At 44.5% G+C, this 22,719-nt stretch overlaps 1 protein-coding gene across 12 annotated transcripts in view; it reads right to left on the bottom strand.

Moving 5' to 3' along the window:
- The window catches only part of tns1b (tensin 1b), a 590,459-nt gene that overhangs the window by 177,432 nt on the left and 390,308 nt on the right, over window positions 1–22,719 (bottom strand). For all 12 annotated transcript variants that reach the window (XM_080199610.1, XM_080199614.1, XM_080199612.1 and 9 more), the window contains 4 exons: window positions 20,016–20,065; window positions 10,087–10,258; window positions 6,129–6,179; window positions 4,008–4,130 (listed from right to left, as the gene is read on the bottom strand). In XM_080199610.1, coding sequence (XP_080055736.1) covers window positions 4,008–4,130; window positions 6,129–6,179; window positions 10,087–10,258; window positions 20,016–20,065 — 396 coding nt within the window. The remainder of the gene's footprint in view (window positions 1–4,007; window positions 4,131–6,128; window positions 6,180–10,086; window positions 10,259–20,015; window positions 20,066–22,719) is intronic.

The raw sequence follows: 22,719 nt of genomic DNA, 5'->3' as shown, positions 1-22,719 counted from the left end.
GAGTCATTCCGGGACAGGAGGAGGGCGTTCAGTCTGGGCCATTCGTGTAGGATTGCAGTCACGTATCAGGCAAACCCATGGTGACAAGTTTCATAAAGTGGTGAACCAGGTGGCTTTCACAACCACTTGCCAGTTTGCCAGTCACTTTTACTGAGACAGCTTCCAGCCAAATTGAAACACTCAAATGAGCACACTTCTCTGAAGAAGACATGTTGGGCTTGAAAGGTTAACTCTATCTTTCTCTCCACAGATGCTGCCAGGCCTGCTGAGTTTTTACAGCATTTTCTGTTTTTATTTCATATTTCCGACATTCACAGTATTTTACATTTATTGTTATTCCCTGGATTACTCATAGGAACAAAGGAATTAGGAGCAAGAGTCGGCAATCTGTTCTTCGGGCCCGCTCTGCCATTCTGTATAATCATGGCTGATCTTCATCTCAACCTAACTCCAATTCTCTGCCTTTTCCCTGTCGCCCTTTATCCTGCTTTTGATCAAATTTTTATCTATCTCTTGAATCCATTGATTGATTCCACATGTACTGGACTCTGGGGCAGTGAGTTCCAGAGATTCACAACCCTCGGTGAAAACTAGCTTCTCCTTCTCTCTATCCTGAAATTTCCTCTCTTACTCTGTAACTATAGCCTCTTGTCCCAGACTGTTCTAGGAGAGGGAACGTTTGGTTAACGTTTCCTTCATCAATCCCGTTGAGTATTTTATAAAACCTCAATCAAATCCCCCTTATTCTCCTGTACTCCAGCAAGTACAAGCTCAAACACCTCATACGACAGCCCCTCAAACCTGGAGTCAATCTATTGAACCTCTTCTGAACTGCCTCCAATGGCATCACATCCTTCCTCAAAGAAGGTGACCAAAACTGAACACAATATTCCAAGTGTGGTATCACCGATGCCTTATACAATTGTAACAACTCTTCTCTATTTTCATACTGTGGACCCTTTTCAATAAATGCCAGGATTCTATTTGCCTTCTTTATCACATTCTGCATGTGCATACCCACTTTCTGAGATTTGCACAAGAATACCCAAATCCCTCTGCACAGGTGCCATTTGAATCTGTTCTCCATTTAAATAGTAATTTGCCCTTTTACATATTTGGCTAAAACGGATAATCTCACATTTATCCACATTAAACTCCACAGCCGGATTCTGGTCCATTCCCCTAGCCTATCAATATCCATTTGCAAACTTTTTATCACCTTGTCACAGTCTGCTTTCGCACCCATTTTTGTGTCGTCAGCAAATTTCACTATGTTACACTTTGTTCCTGCTTGTAGATCATTGACATAGATTGTAAATAGTTGTGGTCTGAGAACTGAACCCTGCGGGACCCAATAGTCACAGATTGCCAACTGGAGAATGAAACATTTATCCCAACCCTCTGCTTTCTATCAGTCAGCCAACTCTCAATCCAAGCCACTACTCTAGCTCCAACCCCTTGGGACCTAACCTTCTGGGTCAGTTTCTTATGTGGCACCTTATCAAATGCTTTCTGGAAGTCCAGGTATGATGTAGAGTTGCTGGTGTCGAACTTGGATAGGCACAGTAAGTAGTCTACAACACCAGGTTAAAGTCCAACAGTTTGTACTTTAACCTGGTGTTGTGAGACTACTTACTGTGCCTATGAAGTCCAGGTAGATTGTATCCACAGGAGCCCCATTATCTATCTTGCTGGTTACATCCTCAAAGAACTCTAGCATGTTTGTCAAACAAGACTTGTCCTTCACAAAACCGTGCTGACACTGCAGTGAATTGAGTTTTGCTTTTCGAGGAACTCAGTCACTTCCTCCTTAATGATCGACTCCAGCAGCCTTCCCACCAAGCGGGCAAGCTGACTGGTCTGTAGCTACCCATTTTTTGCCCCTCTCCTTACTTGAATAAGCATGTTTCCAGGCCACTGGTACCTTTCCAGAATCCAGAGAATTTTGGAATATCGTAACTAATGCATCCACAATCTCTGCTGTTACATCCTTTAACATCCTAGGGTGTACGCCTTCAGGTCCCAGAGACTTAGTTACTTTTAAACCCTTCAGTTTACTGAGTACCTTTCCCTGGTCATAGTAATTTCACCAAGTTCCACTTTATTAACTGCAGTTTTTGGGACAGAATTATTATCTTCTACTGTGAAGACAAAGTATTGGTTTATTGCCTTTGCCATCTCAAGAGTTCCCATTATTATCTACCATTTCCATTCTCTAAAAGGCCAACATCTACCTTCATTATTCTCTTCCTCTTTATATACCTATAGAAACTTTTGGTGTCAGTGTTTATGTTTTCAGCTAGCTTCCTTTCCTAGTCTATTTTAGCATTTTTTGACATTGTATTTAGTCACCTTTGTTGGTGTTCTCCCAATCCTCCACTCTGCTACCAACATATGCAGTATTACATGCCCTTCTTTTTGCCCTTATGTTATCCTTTGTTTCCTTGTTAAGTCATCCAGTAACAGAACAACTTCAATATCCCTTGTATTTACAAACTGAGGTCCCAGTTTGGCATTGAAATGATGAGCTCCTCTGACTGTTTCCCTTGACTTTAGCTACTTTGATGCAATTTCGGTCAGTTGTTCATGTTGAAAAATAATGCCCGCTATTTTCTTTCTTCTCATTTCTGATTTTCCAGCCCTATTTGACGTAGGTATAAATCTCGTTATGGTCAGAAACTCTTGTGAGAGGGGGATAATGAAATCTGCGGTGAGGAGGTCTCAGAATGAGATCTTCATTGCCCACCCACCAGTGACATAATCAGGTTCACAGCCAGCCAGGGCTTTACCCTGATGTCCATTCATTTAAATGTATTTAAATATTCAAAATCAGACTAATGCCATTTCTTCCAGGAATTTTATATGTTCCCGTCCACCAGCATGACATAATGCTATTGGGAATCACTACTGGACTCAGAGGCCAGTGTAGTCTCTGGGTGGTCAAGGACTTGGCAGGGGTGAGGTCTGGAGGGGAATGCCCTAGAGGGGTGTGAGGCCTAGAACAGGCAATCCCATCGTGGGGTTGTTCAGGTAGTGGATGCCTGTTATTAGTGATGGTACTTTACTTCAGGATGTAAACCTATTTTAAAGCTGTTACCTTTTATATTCCAGTGTGTAATACTATGGCTTCTCATTATGAGGGAGAGACTGAGTGTTCAACTCTTTTACCTCGTGACTGACAAATGGTTTAGAAATCCATGGAACCACATCTCTGAAATACTCTAAACCCACGGGGGCTGGTGGGGGCTGGTGGTGAGGGGGGAGGGGGGTTGGTGGTGGTGGTGCAATGCCTAATTGCACCAAATAGGATGGGCAGAGGCAATGGGGTGATGCCCCCTGACCCAATGTCGGTGAGCGGGAGGTGGGGTATGTCCAATATTGATTTAAGATCAGGATTTCTGTGGAGCTGGCCTCTCCGGCATCTTTAGGGCCCCACCTCTCACAATGATGGCGCAAAACACCCCCCCAACCCCAACCCCCTTTAAACTGGTGTAGTGCAGTCAAATCTCAATGAGAAACTTGTCTATTTCTCTGGGGAGAAACTTGCTGTATTTAGTCAGAACCTGACATTTTGCCATTTTTGGGAGGAAGTTCCACTTTTTTGATGGTTGATTGGTTCCAAAAGCTAGACAAAGCTTTAAAAAGGTTGAAGAATGAAGTCTAATTCAACAGGAACATTTGTAGCGAATCAAGGTCCTCACTGATCCTTCAGAAATTGGCACATTTTGAAAGATAAGCAATGTTCAGAATCAAATGTACAGATATATGTATGTAATATATATAAAAACTGACCAGTTATGCAAAACAATGTGAGGAATCTAAAACACAAAGTCAAGGAAAACAAAAAGGATAAAGACTGAGGGAGAGTTGCTGTTTTAATGTGATTCACTAACAGCGTACAGGTGAGTGATGGTGACTGTATCCTTTCTGTTCTGTTGCACAAAGAGCAGAGCAGTGGGGATCTCACCCTGAAAGGTTACAAAAAGGAGCAGACATCGGGAGCTTACCTTGTTATGAATGACAACCACATGCTGAGAGTCTGAGTTCAGCCAGGTGTCCATGGCTTTGCAGATGCTGCAGATCTTGTCCAATGGAGGAGCATGGAGATCAGGCCATCCAAAGTCCACCACCTGCAACGGCAAACACACACCTTCCTGAAATAAGAGCTGCAAACACAACATGCATTCTCTTCACTGTGAGGTACAGATGCTCCAGGAAGAAGCATCATCTCCACGTCCCACTTCCCACCTCCAGTTACAGCAGTGGAATGGAACCCAGAGCAAACTCAGACCACTCAAACAGAGTAATTATAGCTCACAGGGTCAAGACTCAGCTCTCCCACAATTCGTGATCCTTATTAGATTTGGACCATCTCTCCTGGCACCTCACCCAATGATTTATTCTTCACATGTCAGCACGGGCACTGAGGGTAAATACAACACCAGTCCACTGACAGTGTCAGAACTAAGACTGAACATGGTCACTGCCTTGTCCAGTCTCACACTGGATCATTCAGTCCAGGATAAGGCGGAAACTGGGTCAGTGCTACTCTGACGGCCTAAGCAGGGAATGTGAAGTTGGTGAATGAATGAGGGGAATGTAAGCTCTGTACTGGATACAGAGAGTCTGCAAAGAGATATAGACAGGTAAAGTGAGTGGATAACAAAATGGCAGTTGGAGGATAATGAGGAGTATTTCACTTTGGTCATATTAATAGAAAATCAGAATTTTTTAAAAGATGGGAAACATAAATGTTGATGTTCAGAAAGAGTTGAGTGTGTTCATATAAGGAACATCATAAGTTAATATGTGGAAGCAACAAGCAATTAGGAAGGCAAATGGCATGTTGATCTTTATTGCAAGAGGATTGGAGTAAAGAAGCCCCACTATAAATGCAGCTTTAGTGAGATCACATTTTGGATCTCCTTATTGAAGGAAAGATATACTTACGCTGCAGGCGTTACAGAGGAAGTTCATTCAATTGGTCTCTGAGATGAGGAGGTATCCTATTATGAGGGGCTGAGTAAATTGGGTTTACATTCCCGGGAGTTCAGAAGAATGAGAAAATATCTCATTGAAACATAAAAAATTGGGAAGTGGTTTGACACTGAGACGGGAATCTGAAACACACAGGCACAGTATCAGGATAAGAGATGGATTCTTTAGGAGAAATTTCTTCAAGTAAGGGCTATGGATGTTCAGTATTCTCAAACCCAGAGCATTGTTTGTGGGTGTGTTGTCATTGAATCTATTGAAGTCTGTGATAGACAAGTATTTGCTCTCTCAGGGAATCAAGGGAAATGGGAAGCAGGAAGTGGAACTGAAGTCCAAAATCGGCCATCATCATAATGAGGGAGCAGGCTTCAATTTCCTCATGTTCTTATAATATAGTGTGAAGTGACAGAGCCTCTGGATATGTGCAGATGGTTTTGAAGGATGTGGAAGCACTGGAGAGAGTGCAGAGGAAATTTACCAGAATGTTGCCAGGATGGGAGGGTAGGACTTATGAGGAAAGGTTGAGGGAGCTGGGGCTTTTCTCTTTGGAGCGGAGGAGGATGAGAGGCGACTTAATAGAGGTTTATAAGATGATGAGGGGGATTGATAGAGTGGATGTGCAGAGACTATTTCCTTGGGTGGATGTAGCTGTTACTAGGGGGCATAACTATAAGGCTCATGATGGGAGATGTAGGAGGGATGTCCGAGGTAGATTCTTTACTCAGAGAGTGGTTGGGGTGTGGAATACACTGCCTGCTGTGATAGTGGAGTCAGACATTTTAGGAACTTTCAAGTGATTATTGGATAAGCACATGGAGTACATCAGAATGATAGGGAGTGGGATAGCTTGATCTTGGGTTCAGACAGAGCTCAGCACAACATTGAGGGCCAAAGGGCCTGTATTGTGTTGTACTGTTCTATGTTTCTATGATTTGATTTGGTTTGATTTATTATTGTCACATGTATTAACATACAGTGAAAAGTATTGTTTCTTGTGTGCTATACAGACAAAGCATACCGTTCACAGAGAAGGAAATGAGAGAGTGTAGTGTGACAGGCATAGAATGTAATGTTACAGTGTGTCAGCACAGACACAGGAGGAGATGGGAGCTCTCTCTTCCTTACAGCCTTACCTTGGGATTGAGTTTATTGATGTCATGGCGCTGTTCGGACAGATTAAAAAGCTGCAAGCAGACAGAAGATAAATTAATGAGAGCTACTTGCAATTACTCAGTTCAATCCCACATTGGGGAGACGGCAGCATATTCAACATAATCTGATATAAACACTTCAATCATGGAAACCGGTTCACCTTCAAACACCATGAACATTCTGGAAGAATTTATGTTTTTAAAAGACACTGTCCCTTAAAGGTTTCATACAAGGACTCAGTTTGCTTCTGTTCCCAGTGAATCCTGGAACTCCCTCCCTAATTGGAGATGTTAGGGGTAAGTTTTTCACTCAGAGGGTGGTGAGTGAGTGGAATCGGCTGCCGTCGGCGGTGGGAGAGGCGAACTCGTTGGGGTCTTTTAAAAGACTTCTGGATGAGTATATGGGATCTAATGGGATTGGGAGTTACAGATAGTTCTATGGCTTGGTAGGTATGGATGTGATCGGCGCAACTTGTGGGCCGAAGGGCCTGTTTGTGCTGTAGTGTTCTGTGTTCTATGTAACAGCACTGTGGGTGTACCTCCATCTCAGAACTGTAGCAGCTCAAGAAAGCAACTCACCACCATTTTCACAAGGGCAACACAAAGTGGGCAATAAATATTGACCAAGCTGGCGATGCCCTCATGCCATGAATGAATCAAAAATAACTCGTGGAGCAACATCACAAGGATGTACCAGATAGGTCAAATGGCCTGATCCTGTGCACTAAAAACTTTGCTCAAATATGAAATCTAGAATTATTTCCAGTTGCTCCAAGTGTGGTTTAATCAAGGATCTACTTTGATCTGACATAACATTCTCCTTTGAAATACCATCCCTCTTAAAACCACCACAATTTAAGATGCCTCTTAAATGTTGCCAATGTGCCAACACCTCCTCTGGCAGCACGTGCCAGGCACCCACCACTCTCTGCATTAAAAATCTCCCCCATACATCTCCGTTATACTGTCCCCCTCTCATCTTGAACCTGTGCCCCCTTCATACTTCCACCCTAGCAAAAAGCCTCTGACTATCCACCTTGTCTATGCCATAACTTTGTAGACCTTTATCAGGTCTTCCCTCAGCCTCTGTCTTTCCAGTGAAAACAATCCTAGTTTATTCAACCTCTCCTCATAGCCAACACCCTCGAGACCAGGCAACATCCTGGTGAACCTTCTTTGCTCTCTCTCCAAAGCTTCCATGTCCTGCTGGTAGTGTGGTGGCTAGAACTGCACACAATACTCCAAATGTGGCCTAACCAAGGTTTAACCAAGTACAACTCCTGTACTCAATGCGCTGGCTGATGAAGGCAAACATGCCATATGCCTTCTTAATCACCTTGGCCAACTGTGTTGCCACTTTCAGGGAACTGTGGACCAACACACCCAGATCTCTGAAATTCTGGAAGTATGTTCTATATTTTGTTGCTGCCTTCTTCTCTGCAAACTGCACCTCCAATTCCATTGGCATCAACAAATTTTAAATTTGTACTTTCAATTTCTGGATCCGAATAATTTCTTCAAATGGTGAACACCAGTGATCCCAGCACCAACCCTTGTGTGACACCAATTTCCACTTTCCTTCAGTTTCAGTAACTTTACACCAACTCTCAATTTTGCTTTGCAGCCAGTTTCATGGTGGCAGTTTAGAGGGAGCTTTACTCTGTATCTAACCCCGTGCTGTACCTGTCCTGGGAGTGTTTGATGGGGGACGGTGTAGAGGGAGCTTCACTCTGTATCTAACCCTGTGCTGTACCAGCCTTGGGAGTGTTTGTTCGGGAGACAGTGTAGAGGGAGCTTTACTGTGTATCTAACCCCGTGCTGTACCTGTCCTGGGAGTGTTTGATGGGGGGACAGTGTAGAGGGAGGTTTACTGCGTATCTCAGCTTGTGCTGTACCTGTCCTGCGAGTGTTTGATGGGGGTACAGTGTAGAGGGAGCTTTACTTTGTATCTAACTCTGTACTGCACCTGTCCTGGGACTGTTTGATGGGGACAGTGTAGAGGGAGCTTTACTCTGTATCTAACCCTGTGCTGTACCTGTCCTGGGAGTGTTTGATGGGGACAGTGTAGAGGGAGCTTTACTCCGTATCTAACCCTGTGCTGTACCTGTCCTGGCAGTATTTGATGGGGGACAGTGTAGAGGGGGCTTTACTCTGTATCTAACCCCGTGCTGTACCTGTCATAAGAACATAAGAACATAAGAAATAGGAGCAGGAGTAGGCCATCTAGCCCTTCGAGCCTGCCCCGCCATTCAATAAGATCATGGCTGATCTGTTGTGGCTCAGTTCCACTTTCCCGCCCTCTCCCCATAACCCTTAATCCCCTCTCTTATCAAAAACCCATCAACCCGCTTCTTAAAAATATTTAGCGAGGCAGCCTCCACCACTTCAACGGGCAGAGAATTCCAGAGATTCACCACCCTTTGAGTGAAGAAGTTCCTCCTCAACTCCGTTCTAAACCGCCTCCCCTTTATCTTGAGGCTGTGCCCCCTAGTCCTACTGTCTTTTTTGAGCGGGAAGAGTCTCTCCACCTCTATCCTATCCATCCCATTCATCATCTTATACGTCTCAATGAGATCTCCCCTCATTCTTCTAAACTCTAGCGAGTACAAGCCTAGTTTATTCAGCCTCTCCTCATAGCTCAACCCCCTCAACTCCGGTATCAGCCTAGTAAACCTCCTCTGCACTCCCTCCAGGGCCAAAATATCCTTGCGCAGGTGCGGCGCCCAAAACTGCACACAGTACTCCAGCTGCGGCCTCACCAATGCCCTATACAGCTGCAGCAAGACCTCCCTACTTTTATATTCAATCCCCCTCGCTATGAAGGCCAGCATCCCATTCGCCTTCCTGACCACCTGCTGCACCTGCAAGGTGGGTTTTTGCGACTCATGCACAAGGACCCCGAGGTCCCTCTGCACCGTCGCCTGCTGCAGTTTTTCGCCCCTAAGTAATAGTCCTTCCTACCATTCTTCCTACCAAAGTGGACCACCTCACACTTGCCAACATTAAATTCCATTTGCCATTTCCTGGCCCATTCGCCCAGCCTATCTAGATCCTTCTGCAGACTCTCCACACCCTCCGCACAATTTGCCTTTCCCCCAATCTTGGTGTCATCAGCAAATTTCGACACCCTGCACTCGGTTCCCTCCTCCAGATCATCTATATAAATGGTAAATAGCTGAGGCCCCAGCACCGACCCCTGGGGCACTGGGAGTCTTTGATGGGGGACAGTGTACTCTGTATCTCACCCCATGCTGATGGGGTCAGTGTAGACGGAGCTTTACTTTGTATCTAACTCTGTACTGCACCTGTCCTGGGAGTGTTTGATGGGGGGACAGTGTAGAGGGAGCTTTACTCTGTATCTAACCCCATGCTGTACCTGTCCTGGGAGTGTTTGATGGGGGACAGTGTAGAGGGAGCTTTGCTCTGTATCTAACCCCGTGCTGTACCTGTCCTGGGAGTGTTTGATGGGGGGACAGTGTAGAGGGAGCTTTACTCTGTATCTAACCCCGTGCTGTACCTGTCCTGGGAGTGTTTGATGGGGACAGTGTAGAGGGAGCTTTACTCTGTATGTAACCCTGTGCTGTACCTGTCCTGGGAGTATTTGATGAGGACAGTGTAGAGGGAGCTTTACTTTGTATCTAACTCTGTACTGCACCTGTCCTGGGACTGTTTGATGGGGGACAGTGTAGAGGGAGCTTTAGTCTGTATCTAACCCTGTGCTGTACCTATCCTGGGAGTGTTTGACGAAGAGGCAGTCCCCTCGAAAGCTTGTGAGTATATTATCAAATAAATAGGTTGGACTAAAACCTGGTGTTGTCAGACTTTCTACAGTGTTTGATGGGGACAGTGAAATGGAAAATTTCTATATTCCAAATCTAATATCCCTCACCAAACTATGTTCACATATTAAAACACAAAATTAAGAAAATTAAATACTAACAAGATAGTTCTCTCCATGTTTGGACATCAGCATCTGTGCGACCTCCTTCAGGTTGGCACGGTAACCTTGCTCCTCCACATCTGAGGGAAAGGAGACTGAAATGATGCGTTCAGTGATATAAGTCAGGTCAAGATCAGAGCTCTCCTCCATGGTCTGGCACAGGCTCACACTCCTGACAGACAGAAAGAAAACAAAAGTTAGCGCAGCCAAAGATCGCATCAATTTACAACAGGCAGGAGGTAAAGGGGAATTATTCACTCCTGTCAGGTACTGCAGGGTTCGTGTGTCTCAGTGTCAGCTCCTGCAAATCAAACAATAGAATGGTTACAGCACAAGGGGAGGCCATGCAGCCTATTAACTCTGTGCTAGCTCATGGCAAGAACAATTTAGTTCATCTTCTCTACCATGCCATTTTTATATACAGCTGCAGGTCCTACCCTTCAGCTGCTTATCCAATTCTCTTTCAAAAGTCAATTGAAATCCATTCTCAGGCAGTGCATGCCACAGTAGCAGCACATTTCACAGTAACATCATTGCAGTGTGAATATAAGTCGACTTGTGACTAATAAATAAACTTAAAACTTCTGATCAAGACCACTCGCTGCACAGAAAGGTTTTCATCATTTAGTTTCACTCTAATTCCTCTGGTTCACAATCTTCCCACCAATGGGACCAATTTCTCCCTCTCTACTTGATCCAGGGTTTTGAATGCCTCTATCAAATCTCCTCTCAATCCCCTTCTCTAATCTATAATCGGAAATGCAGTCTCTTATATCTGGAACGTTCTCATGCATCTTTTTCGCATCCTCTCTAAAACATTCCTGAAATGCGGCGTTGGAAATTGGACCCATATTGCAACTGCGGCCAAAGTTTTCCATAAAGATTCCTTGTTTTTTGTTCTCGCTGCCTCTATTGATAAAGGCCAACATTCCTTGTGCTTTATTAACCAATCCGATCTGCCGACCTTTTTGATTTTGACAAATGTACTCTCAGGTCCCCCAGTTCTTGAACTTCAGAATTTATTTTATATAAGAGCCTTTCATTATTCCTCCAACTAAAATGAATCAGTCCAGACTTTCCTGCATTAAATTTCATCTGGCATGTGTCTATCCATTCCATCAGCCTCTCTACTCCTCTGGGAGTCTGAGACTATCCTTCACGCAGTTCACAATACTTCCAACTTCGGTATCATCTGCAAATTTTTGAAACCGTGCCCTTTATGCCCAAATTAGGTTATTAATAAAGATCAAGAAAAGTAGGGGTCCCAATAATGATGACCCTTGTGTAACCCCATCATATATCTTCCTCCTGTCCACAAACCAACTGTCCATCACTATTGTCTCATTCCTGTTACTCAGCCACTCATACACACTGTCACTGTCCAGTTCCTTATGTGGCATTAACTTTGTTGTTGTCTGCTGGTTTATTAACAACATCACCCTCGTTAACCTTCTCTGCTACTTCATCAAGAAACCTAGACACGTTATTTGAATGTGATAGCCTTGAACAACTAAATCTGGCTTTCCTGAATAAATTACACTTTTCTAAGTGACTGTTGGGGTTAATTTAACTGCTCTTTAAGCATTCGTGCCGTGCTTGTGGCTCCCTGTGGAGCCAAGGGGGCGATCAGTGGGGGTCAGGGATCCCATTGCCACTCTGCATAGGGGTCGATGGGGGCAGGAAGGAGGTCAGTGATCAGTGATCAGGATGGGCTGGGGTGGGGAGGGTGGGGGGTCTGCCTGCAATGTCACTGCTGGGAAGACAGGGTATTAGGGTGGGACGGAGGGGTTCGGGTCAGGTCTACGAATGAACGGGGGGCTACAGTCAGGCCATGGGGGGTTTGGGAGGACAGCACTGCGGGGGTCGCAGGCTGGCCAGCAATCGAGTTGAACAGCAAATGGGAGTTGACAGTTTGGGGCGACTGTGCACGGACAGAGACCTGCTAATTTCAGCCTCTCCAGCAGGAATAGGACCCCTCCTCTGAAATATAATGATATTCACGCTGATGGTCTCTGCATTGCACAGAGTGTGGGAGATTCTAGTGTGAACTCCCACTGAAAAGACTCGTGTGAATTACTCCAGTTTTTCCACGAATTCAACACTTAAAATTTTTTGGGGGGAATTCCAGCTCAAGTTTCTGGTATTATTCAGTTAGGAACCAGTAACATTTTGCTTAAAGTTTGAGCTCCAAGTCACTCAGTGAGAGAATAATGGATCCCACAGTTTCTGAAGAAACAAATTAAACTTCACTTTACAAATTCATAGAAGTGAAACAATTTACAATGTTTATCTGATACTCGAACACTGCGAGTTAACATGAGGTATGTGTGGGAAACAGGCAAATTGTGGTTAAACTCACCACATTGCACAATAAATAGAGAACGCAACCGAGACAGATCCCACAGATTTCATAGCAACATACCCGCATGCTAGTAAACACTGTGGGGTGGAATCTGGCAGTCTGTGCACAGAGGACGGGCTGGAGTGGAAAAGTTGGCGTTGGAGCTCTCCAACAACACAGCCGGGTCTTTGCTGCAGATTTTCTGGCACTAAGCACGTGGAAAATCCAGAGATGTGGTTTCTGCTGTCACTTTGCCGGGGTGGGGCCTGATAGAGCTGGCAACACCAGCTCCATAGAGATCAGTGACCCCTTTTAAAGTTTGACACTGGTTGGCACTGCTTGGGCAGGTCCCTCTGTCCCTGACGGGTTCCCTCGACTGCTTCACCGATGTGACATCATGTCATCTGGGGGATGGGGGGGTTTCTTTATAGGGGGAGATCATTCATGTCAAATAAAAGTGTGAGAGAGTAGCCTAATGGGTAATGCATCTGGCTTTGGTATTTTCAGTGGTGCTGTTTGAAGATTGCAGGTTCGAGGCCAGTTGCTTTATGGGTGGCACAGTATCACAGTGGTTAGCACTGCTGCTTCACAGCTCCAGAGACCTGGGTTCGATTCCCGGCTTGGGTCACTGTCTGTGTGGAGTTTGCACGTTCTCCTCGTGTCTGTGTGGGTTTCCACCGGGTGCTCTGGTTTCCTCTCACAGTCCAAAGATATGGGGGGTTAGGTTGATTGGCCATGCTAAAATTTTCCCTTAGTGTCCTGAGATGCGTAGGTTAGAGGGATTAGTGGGTAAAATATGTAGGGATATGGGGATATGGCCTAGGTGGGATTGTGGTCGGTGCAGACTCGATGGGCCAAAGGGCCACTTTCTGCACTGTAGGATTCTATGATTCTATGATACGATATGGCAGGGAAGCCCTTTAAATACATTGCAATGTATTTCTCGCTTAGAAACGTCACTGGCGTGGGATGGGGAAAATGAGACCTGATTGGTGAGTGTCTCATTTTCCGGTTCTCGTGAGATTTCGTGCCCATATCCTCTTTTGCGCTCACTGCGAATGTGTATGCAAAATCGTCTCCTGCCAAGCAGCCAATCTGGTTGAAACTGTCTCTCTTACAAGGCTATCCAGACTTTGCCTTTGAAGATCTAGCCTTGGAATCCTCTCCAAACATTGTTCAGCTTTGGACTGCCTCAACAACTGCTCACCTCTTATCCCTGCTCCTAAAACCCCTTCTCCTGGATTCCACCTCACAACCACAGCTTCAGCTCTTCAGCCAAGCTAAGAACAACCTCATTGTTCCAAAGACTGACCTTCATCCATATGACCCACAGCAGGCAGCCTTGAAGCTTCCATTGCCTTCTCAGACCCCCAGCATTTCTCCTGATCCCTTTGTACCTGAAGCCTGCCATCGAATAACTTTTAATTTTTGGAACTTCTTTCTTTGCTGCTTCATTCTCTCTCTCTGTATCTCAGCGACCTCTCCCTGTCCCCTCTCCTTCATTCTCCTCTTTGGGACCTCTCCCTGTCCCCTTTCCCTCTCCCCTCTCTGGGACTCCTGCCTAGTGCAGCACCTCACTCCTGGCTCTCGTGATCAGGTTTCTGCACTGTTTGTTTTTCACGCAGACACCCTGAGAACTTGTTCCTGCCCAAACTGACTGCTGAATTGCAAGTGTGTTGTTTGTAACAGATCCACATTCCCAAGGCTGAGCTGTCAAGGCTTGTAGTTCCTGACCTCTGCCCAATATCAATGTAAGTTGGGATCCTTAACACCATAATGACCGCTCAGTATCCGTAGGGGCACCCATCAGGTACAGGTGACTTAGCAACTATAATACAGTCAGCCTTTCTAATACCTCCTTTTTCTCAATGTTTGCCCCATCCAGTATCTCAGCTACCTCCTCTTGCACTATTGGCAGCATCTTTAGTCTTGGTAAAGACAGAGGCAAAGTGCAATGAGAAAGGATTAGTTGGCAATCTAGTTGTGAGAGAACCCGCGAGGACGAGTGACCATAATATGGTAGAATTCTTTATCAAGGTGGATAGTGATGTAATTGATTCTGAGACCAGGGTCCTGAATCTCAGTAAAGGGAACTATGATGGTATCAGGCATGAATTGGCCATGATGGACTGGGAAACATTACTGAAAGGAAAGACAGTGGACAGGCAATGGCAGGCGTTTAAAGAACGAGTAGGTGAACTCTAGAAGTTGTTTATTCCCATATGCCACAAGAATGGTCAGGGAATTGTGGCCAAACCATGGGAAATTATAAGGGAAAATAGAGATAGTATCAGATTCCAGTAGGAAGTATTCAAATTGGTAAGAAAAAGCAGTAGACCTCAGGATGGGAGGGCAGTTTAAAATTCAGTAAAGGAGAACCAAGGGATTGATTAAGAAGGGGAAAATAGAGTATGAAAGTAAGCTAGCGGGCTACATAAAAACTGACTCTAAAAGTTTCCATAAGTATGTGAAGTGAAAAAGATTTGACAAAAACGAATGTAGGCCCCTTACAATCAGAAATAGGAGAATTCATACCAGGGAAGAAGGAAATGGCCAAGGAATTAAATTCATACTTTGCTTCAGCCTTCACAAAGAAAGACATGAATAACGTACCAGAGGTTCTGAGAGAAAAAAGTTCTGGTGAGGGACTGAAAGAAATCAGCATTAGTAGAGAAATGGTTTTGGGGAAATTGATGGGATTGAAGGTGGATAAATCTCCAGGTCCGGATAATCTTCATCCCAGAGTACTGAAGGAAGTGGCCCTGGAAACAGTAGATCCATCGGTGGTTATTTTCCAAAATTCTTTGGACTCTGGGATAGTTGCTATAGATAAGAGCGTAGCTAATGTAAGCCTGCTGTTCAAAAAGGGAGGTAGAGAGAAAACAGGGAACTACAGACCAGTGAGCCTAACGTCGGTTATCCGATTAGCTTAAGGGTTTTTTAAAAAAGGGCAGCATGAACAAGTTGGGCTGAAGGGCCTGTTTCCATGCTGTAAACCTCTATGACTCTCTTTCTCGCTCTCTGTCACCTTTCCCACTCCCTCTGTCTCTGTCCCCCACTCTATCAGCACCTCTCTCCCTCTCTTGCCCCTGTTAAGATACTCCTTAAACTCTCCCTCTGTGACGAAGCATTTAGTCACCTGACCTATTATTTCCTGATATGGCTCAATGTCAGATTTTGTCTGATAATAGACACAAAGTTATAGAGTCATAGAGGCTTACAGCATGAAAACAGGCCCTTCAGCCCAACTTGTTCATGCCACTCCTGTTTTTTTTAGCAATTAAGCTAGTCCCAATTGTCCATGTTTGGCCCATCCCTCAATAGCCATCTTACTCATATAACTGTCTAAAGCACTTTTTAAAAGACAAAATTGTACCAGCCTCTATTACTATCTCTGGTAGCTTGTTCCAGACACTCACCACCCTCTGTGTGAAAAAATTGCCCCTCTGGACCCTTCTGTATCTCTTCCCTCTCACCTTAAACTTACGCGCCCTAGTTGTGAATCCCCTATCTTTGGGAAAAGGTATTGACTATCTAGCTGATCCATGTCTCTCATGGTTTTATAGAGCTCTATAAGATCACCCCTCAGCCTCCTACGCTCCAGAGACAAAAGTCCCAGCCTATCCAACCTCACCTTATAACTCAAACCATCAAGTGCCGGGAGCATCCTAGTAAATCTTTTCTGCACTCTTTCCAGTTTAATAACATCCTTTCTATAATAGGGTGACCAGAACTGTACACAGTATTCCAAGTGTAGCCTTACCAATGTCTTGTACAACTTCAACAAGACGTCCCAACTCCTGTATTCAATGTTCTGACCGATGAAACCAAGCATGCCGAATGCCTTCTTCACCACTCTGTCCACCTGTGACTTCACTTTCAATGAGCTATGAACATGTACCTCTAGATCTCTTTGTTCTGTAGCTCTCCCCAGTATCCCACCATTAACTGAGTAAGTCCTGTCCTGGTTCAATTTACCAAAATGCATTACCTTGCATTTATCTAAATTAAACTCCATCTGTCATTCATCAGCCCACTGGCCCAATTGATCAAGATCCCATTGCAATCTTAGATAATCTTCTTCACTGTCCGTTATGCCACCAAAGATAAAGAAAAATACAGCACAGGAACAGGCCCTTCGGCCCTCCAAGCGTGCATCCATCATGTGTTCCTAACTAGACCATCCGTTTGTATCCCTCTATTCCCAGTCTGTTCATGTGGCTATCAAGGTAAATCTTAAATGATCCTAGCATGTCTGCCGCAACCACTTTGCTTGGTATGCATTCCAGGCTCCCACTACCGTCTGTGCAAAATGTGTTCCCCCACATATCTATATTGAACCTCGCCCCGCCCCTTACCTTGAACTTGTGACCTTTTGTGTTTGTCATTTCTGCCCTGGGAAAAAGCTTCCCACTGTTCACCCTTCATTATGCCCTTCATAATTTTATAAACTTCTATTAAGTCACCACTCAACCTCCGTCTTTCCAGGGAGAACAACCCCAGTTTACTCAATCTCACTTCATAGCTAATACCCTCCATATCAGGCAACATCCTGGTAAACCTTTTCTTAATGTCAGCTGCAAACTTACTAACCGTGCCTCCTATATTCTCATCCAAATCATTAATATAAATGACAAATAACAGTCGACCCAGCACTGATCCTTGAGGCACGCCGCTGGTCACAGGCCTCCAATTTGAAAAACAATTCTCTAAACCACCCTCTGTCTTCTGTCAAGAAGCCAATTTTGTATCATTTAGATACCTCACCCTGGATCCCGTGAGATTTAACCTTATGCAACAACCTACCATGTGGTACCTTGTCAAAGGCCTTGCTAAAGTCCATGTAGACAACATCAAATGCACTGCCCTCATTTACCTTCTTGGTTACCCCTTCAAATAACTCAATCAAATTTGAGAGACATGATTTTCCACTCACAAAGCCATGCTGACTGTCCCTAATCAGTCCTTGCGTTTCTAAATGCCTGTAGATCCTATCTCTCAAAATACTCTCCAACAACTTACCCACGACAGCTGTAAAGCTCATAGTCATTCTGGTGAGACTATAGATCATATATCAAAGCTACGATATAAATACAAATGTGTTTTTATATTATGTACACAAACAATTCACACATGCTTGTACATGTATGGGTTGTACTCGACCTGTAAAGTATGCACATAGAATATACAGGAACAATTCACACACTGCCTGTACATGTACAGGCTGTACAAGACTTGTACAGTATACACACTGTATACAGGAATGATTCATACATGCCTGTACATGTACAGGCTGTACTAGACCTGTACAGTATACACACAGTGTATACAGAATGATTCATACATTGCCTGTAAGCATACAGGCTGCACTAGACCTGTACAGTATACACAGAGTGTATACAGAATGACTCACACATGCATGTACATGTGCAGGCTATACTAGACTTGTACAATATACATAGAGTGTAAAAGGGAACAATTCACTTTCAAAAACACTGAGACACAGTTGATCTTGACAGCACGACTATGCTATGGGTAGTTGACACTCACTCTGTAAATAAGTTATTTTTAGTTTAACAAGTTAGAACGTCTGAGTAGCTGGCATTCCATTCCATTCCCTGAATTTTAAAGGATTTAATCACGTCCCACAGTATCTCATCTTGAACATTTTCTGGTTCATTCCAGACTGCCCACTTCACCCTTCAGGAAAGGACGTGATACCTCAAGGATGACTGAATCCAACCAGTCCAACACTCACAAACATGCACACGCACACACACAAAGGTATTAAAATAGACAGACACAATCACAGACAGAAACACACAATCACCGACAGACACACACAATCACCGACAGACACACATAATCACTGCCAGACACACAAACACTGACAGAAACACACAATCATTGACAGAAACACATAATCACCGACAGACAGACAATCACCGACAGAAACACACAATCACCGACAGAAACACACAATCACCGACAGAAACACATAATCACTGCCAGACACACAAACACTGACAGAAACACACAATCATTGACAGAAACACACAATCACCGACAGACACACACAATCACTGACAGAAACATACAATCACCGACAGACACACACAATCACCGACAGACACACACAATCACCGACAGAAACACACAATCACTGACAGGCAGACAATCACCGGCAGACACAGACAATCAGCAGCAGACACAGACAGAAACATATAATCACTGACAGACAGACAGGACTGATACACAGACACAAAAAGCTCTCAGACACATATTTGTATGGCAGACAGAGATGGAGACACATACCGAAGCAGAGACACCGAAGCAGTCATTCACAGAGTTAGAGATCAACAGAGACAAACACACAATGATACACACCGTGATATTGTTATATACATACAGAAAATGCAGAAGCATATAAACACATGCACTGAAATATATATACAAAGAACAAAGAACAGTACAGCACAGGAAACAGGCCCTTCGGCCCTCCAAGCCTGCGCCGCTCATTGGTCCAACTAGACCATTCTTTTGTATCCCTCCATTCCCAGTCTGTTCATGTGATTATCCAGATAAGTCTTAAATGATCCCAGCGTGTCTGCCTCCACCACCCTGCTTGGCAGTGCATTCCAGTCTCCCACCACCCTCTGTGTAAAATATTCTGATATCTGAGTTAAACCTCACCCCCCTCACCTTGAACCTGTGACCCCACGTGTTCGTCACCTCCGACCTGGGAAAAAGTTTCCCACTGTTCACCCTATCCATACCCCTCATAATTTCATACACCTCTATCAGGTTGCCCCTCATCCTCCGTCCTTCCAGGGAGAACAACCCCAGTTTACCCAATCTCTCCTCATAGCTAAGACACTCCATACCAGGCAACATCCTGGTAAACCTTCGCTGCACTCTCTCCAAAGCCTCCACGTCCTTCTGGTAGTGTGGTGACCAGAACTGGATGCAGTATTCCAAATGTGGCCTAACCAATGTTCTATACAACTGCAACATCAGACTCCAGTTTTTATATTCTATACCCCGTCCAATAAAGGCAAACATGACATATGCTTTCTTCACCACCTTCTCCACCTGTGCTGCCACCTTCAAGGATTGTGGACTTGCACACCTAGGTCCCTCTGTGTGTCTAGACTTTTGATGGTTTTGCCATTTATTGTATAGCATCCCCCTACATTAGTCCTACCAAAATGCATCACTTTGCATTTATCTGGATTAAATTCCATCTGCCATTTCTCCACCCAATTTCCAGCCTATCTATACACATACACAGACATATCGCGACACCATGCAAGAGTGATGCACAGTCACACAAATACACTCAGATCGACTGCTGCAAACCAGTTTACACTCATACAACGTTAGAGAAATGCAGAGAAACAGATAAACAGACAAATGTATTATCTTGCTTTAGCCCAGATCGCTCTGATTGTGACTAGCTCACTCAGACATACAATGCTGCCTGAAAGCCTTTGACCTGCAAGCGTCAGTCAATCCCTGGCCTTTTGGGGCACAGGGATCTCTATCCTGTATCCAATATAAAGTCCATTGCGACGAATGTGTTCCTTACCGGGAGGGTCGATGCCGTGATGGAAGACTCTTGGTTGATTTGGTGGAGCCCTGTATTGAGAAAAGAGAGAGTCAGAGGGAGAAAAATGAGGATCACATTCATCAAACACCTCATTCGAGTGGATTTAAGTATCTGATTCATTCTGTGGTCTGTTTGGGACACAGGGAGCCCACTAACAAGGTGGAGAGAATTTAAAGGATTGATTTCATCATCAAAGCTACACTTTGCTGGTTTATATTCTTGTACGTTACCCCTGTTTTCACTTCCCTTTTTTAATCATTCACAGGATGGCATTCACACGGTGGCGCAATGGTTAGCATTGCTGCCTCATGGCACCAGGGACCCAAGTTCAATTCCTGCCTTGGGTCACTGTCTGTGTGGCGTTTACATGCTCTCCCTGTGTCTGTGTGGGTTTCCTCCAGGTGCTCTAGTTTTCTCCCACAGTCTGAAGATGTACAAGGTTCGGTGGTTTGGCCATGATAAATGCTGGGGTGATGGGAATAGAGCTGGGGGGGGTTGGGGGGGGAGGTGGGGTAGGGGGGGTGGGGGTGGGGGTGGGGGGAAGGTGTGGAATTCTCTTTCAAGACAAGGTGGGTTGAATGGCCTCTTTTGGCACAACAGGGATTCTATGCTTCTATGAATATGGACATCACTGACACAAAACTGGCTTTTATTACTCACCCCTGGTTGCCTTGGTGGTGAGTGTTTTACAGAGCCATAGACATAGAGTCATAGAGATTTACAGCATGGAATCAGGCCCTTCGGCCCAACTTTTCCATGCTGCCCAGTTTTTACCATTAAGCTAGTCCCAATTTCTCATGATTGGCCCATATCCCTCTATACGCATCTTTCGCATGTAACTGTCTAAATGCTTTTTCAAAGACAAAATTGTACCCACCTCTATTACTACTTCTGGCAACTTGTTCCAGACACTCACCACCCTTTGACTGAAACAATTTCTTCCTGGGCACTTTTGTATCTCTCCCCTCTCACCTTAAACCTATGCTCTCTAGTTTTAGGCCCCCCTATCTTTGGGAAAAGATGTAGACTATCCACCTAATCTATGCCTCTCATTATTTTATAGACTTCTATATGATCACCCCTAAGCTTCCGACGCTCCAGAGAAAAAAGTGCCAGTCTATCCAGCCTCTCCTTATAACTCAAACTGTCAAGTCCTGGTAGCATCCTGGTAAATCATTTCTGCACTCTTTCTAGTTTAATAATATCATTTCTATAATAGGGGGACCAGAATTGCACACAGTATTCCAAGTGTGGCCTTAGCAATATTTTGTACAACTTCAACAAGACGTCCCAACTCCTGTATTCAATGTTCTGACCAATGAAACCAAGCATGCCGAATGCCTTTCTCACCACTCTGTCTACCTGTGACTCCACTTTCAAAGAGCTATGAACCTGTACCCCCAGATCTCTTTGTTCTATAACTCACCCCAACACTCTTTTTGTGATTTCTCTCTTAACTCCATTCCTACATCCTCTGTATTCTTCAAGGGATCCATTTGGTCCCAGCTGCCAATGCATGTCATGTGCTACCTTCTTCTTCTTGACCAGGGCCTCAATATCCCGAGTCATCCAGGTTCCCTATTTCTATCAGCCTTGCCCTTCATTCGAAGAGGAATGTGCTTATCCTGAATTCTGGTTAACACATTTTTGAAAGCCTCCTATATACCAGACGTCCCTTGGCTTGCCAACTGACTCCTCCAATCAATTTTTGAAAGTTCCTGCCTGATATCATCAAAATTGGTCTCGTCCCAATTTAGAATTTTAACTTTTGGGCTCAACAAATCATTCTCTGTAGCTAACTCAAAACTAATGGAATTGTGGTCACTAACACTTCTGTCACCTACCCTTCCTTATTTCCCAAGAGGAGGTCATGCTTTGCCTCCTCTCTAGTCGGGCCATCCACATATTGAATGAAAAATTCCTCCTAAATACACTCAACAAATTTCTCTCCTTCCAAGCCCCCAATATTATGGCTGTCCCAGTCAATGTTGGGAAAGTTAAAATCCCCTACTATTACCGCCCTATTTTTTCTTGGCGCAATCTGTAATCTCCTTACATATTTGCTCCTCAATTTCCTGCTGACCATTTGGAGGCCTATAGTACAACCCTGCAAGTGATCTTCCCTCTCTTATTTCTCAGTTCTATCCATCACTGAATCAGTAGCTGAACCCCCTAAATACTGCCTTGATGTTTTCCCTAATCAAAAACGCAATTCCCCCTCCTCTCTTACTTCCTGTTCTATCTTTCAAATAGCATTTGTACCCTGGAACATTGAGCTGCCAGTCCTGTCCTTCCTTTAGCCATGTTTCAGTAATTTCTATAATATCCCAGTCCCATGTATACATCCATGCCCTGAGTTCATCTGCCTTGCCCATCAGGCCTCTTGCATTGAAATAAATACAGTTTAATCTGCACTTCCCTTGCTCTCTGCCCTGCTCTTGCCTGACCTTGCAAGTACTAGGGTTACTGACACTGCCTTTGCTATTTAATGTGCTCCCTTTAACTTTCATGCTATTCTCAACCTTCTCTTCTGTCTCCCAACTGCTTTGGATCCCAACCCACTGCCAAATTAGTTTAAACCCTCCCGCGTGGCTCTAGCCAATAGAGTCATCTCTTCACCAGGATATTAGTCCCCCTCCAGTTCAGGTATAACCTGTCCCTCTTGAACAAGTCACCCCTGCCC

The sequence above is a fragment of the Carcharhinus amblyrhynchos genome, chromosome 11 (genome assembly GCF_965287045.1).
Source record: "Carcharhinus amblyrhynchos chromosome 11, sCarAmb.v2.hapA, whole genome shotgun sequence".
Taxonomy (NCBI): domain Eukaryota; kingdom Metazoa; phylum Chordata; class Chondrichthyes; order Carcharhiniformes; family Carcharhinidae; genus Carcharhinus; species Carcharhinus amblyrhynchos.
This window is presented reverse-complemented; position numbering and strand designations above follow the sequence as displayed.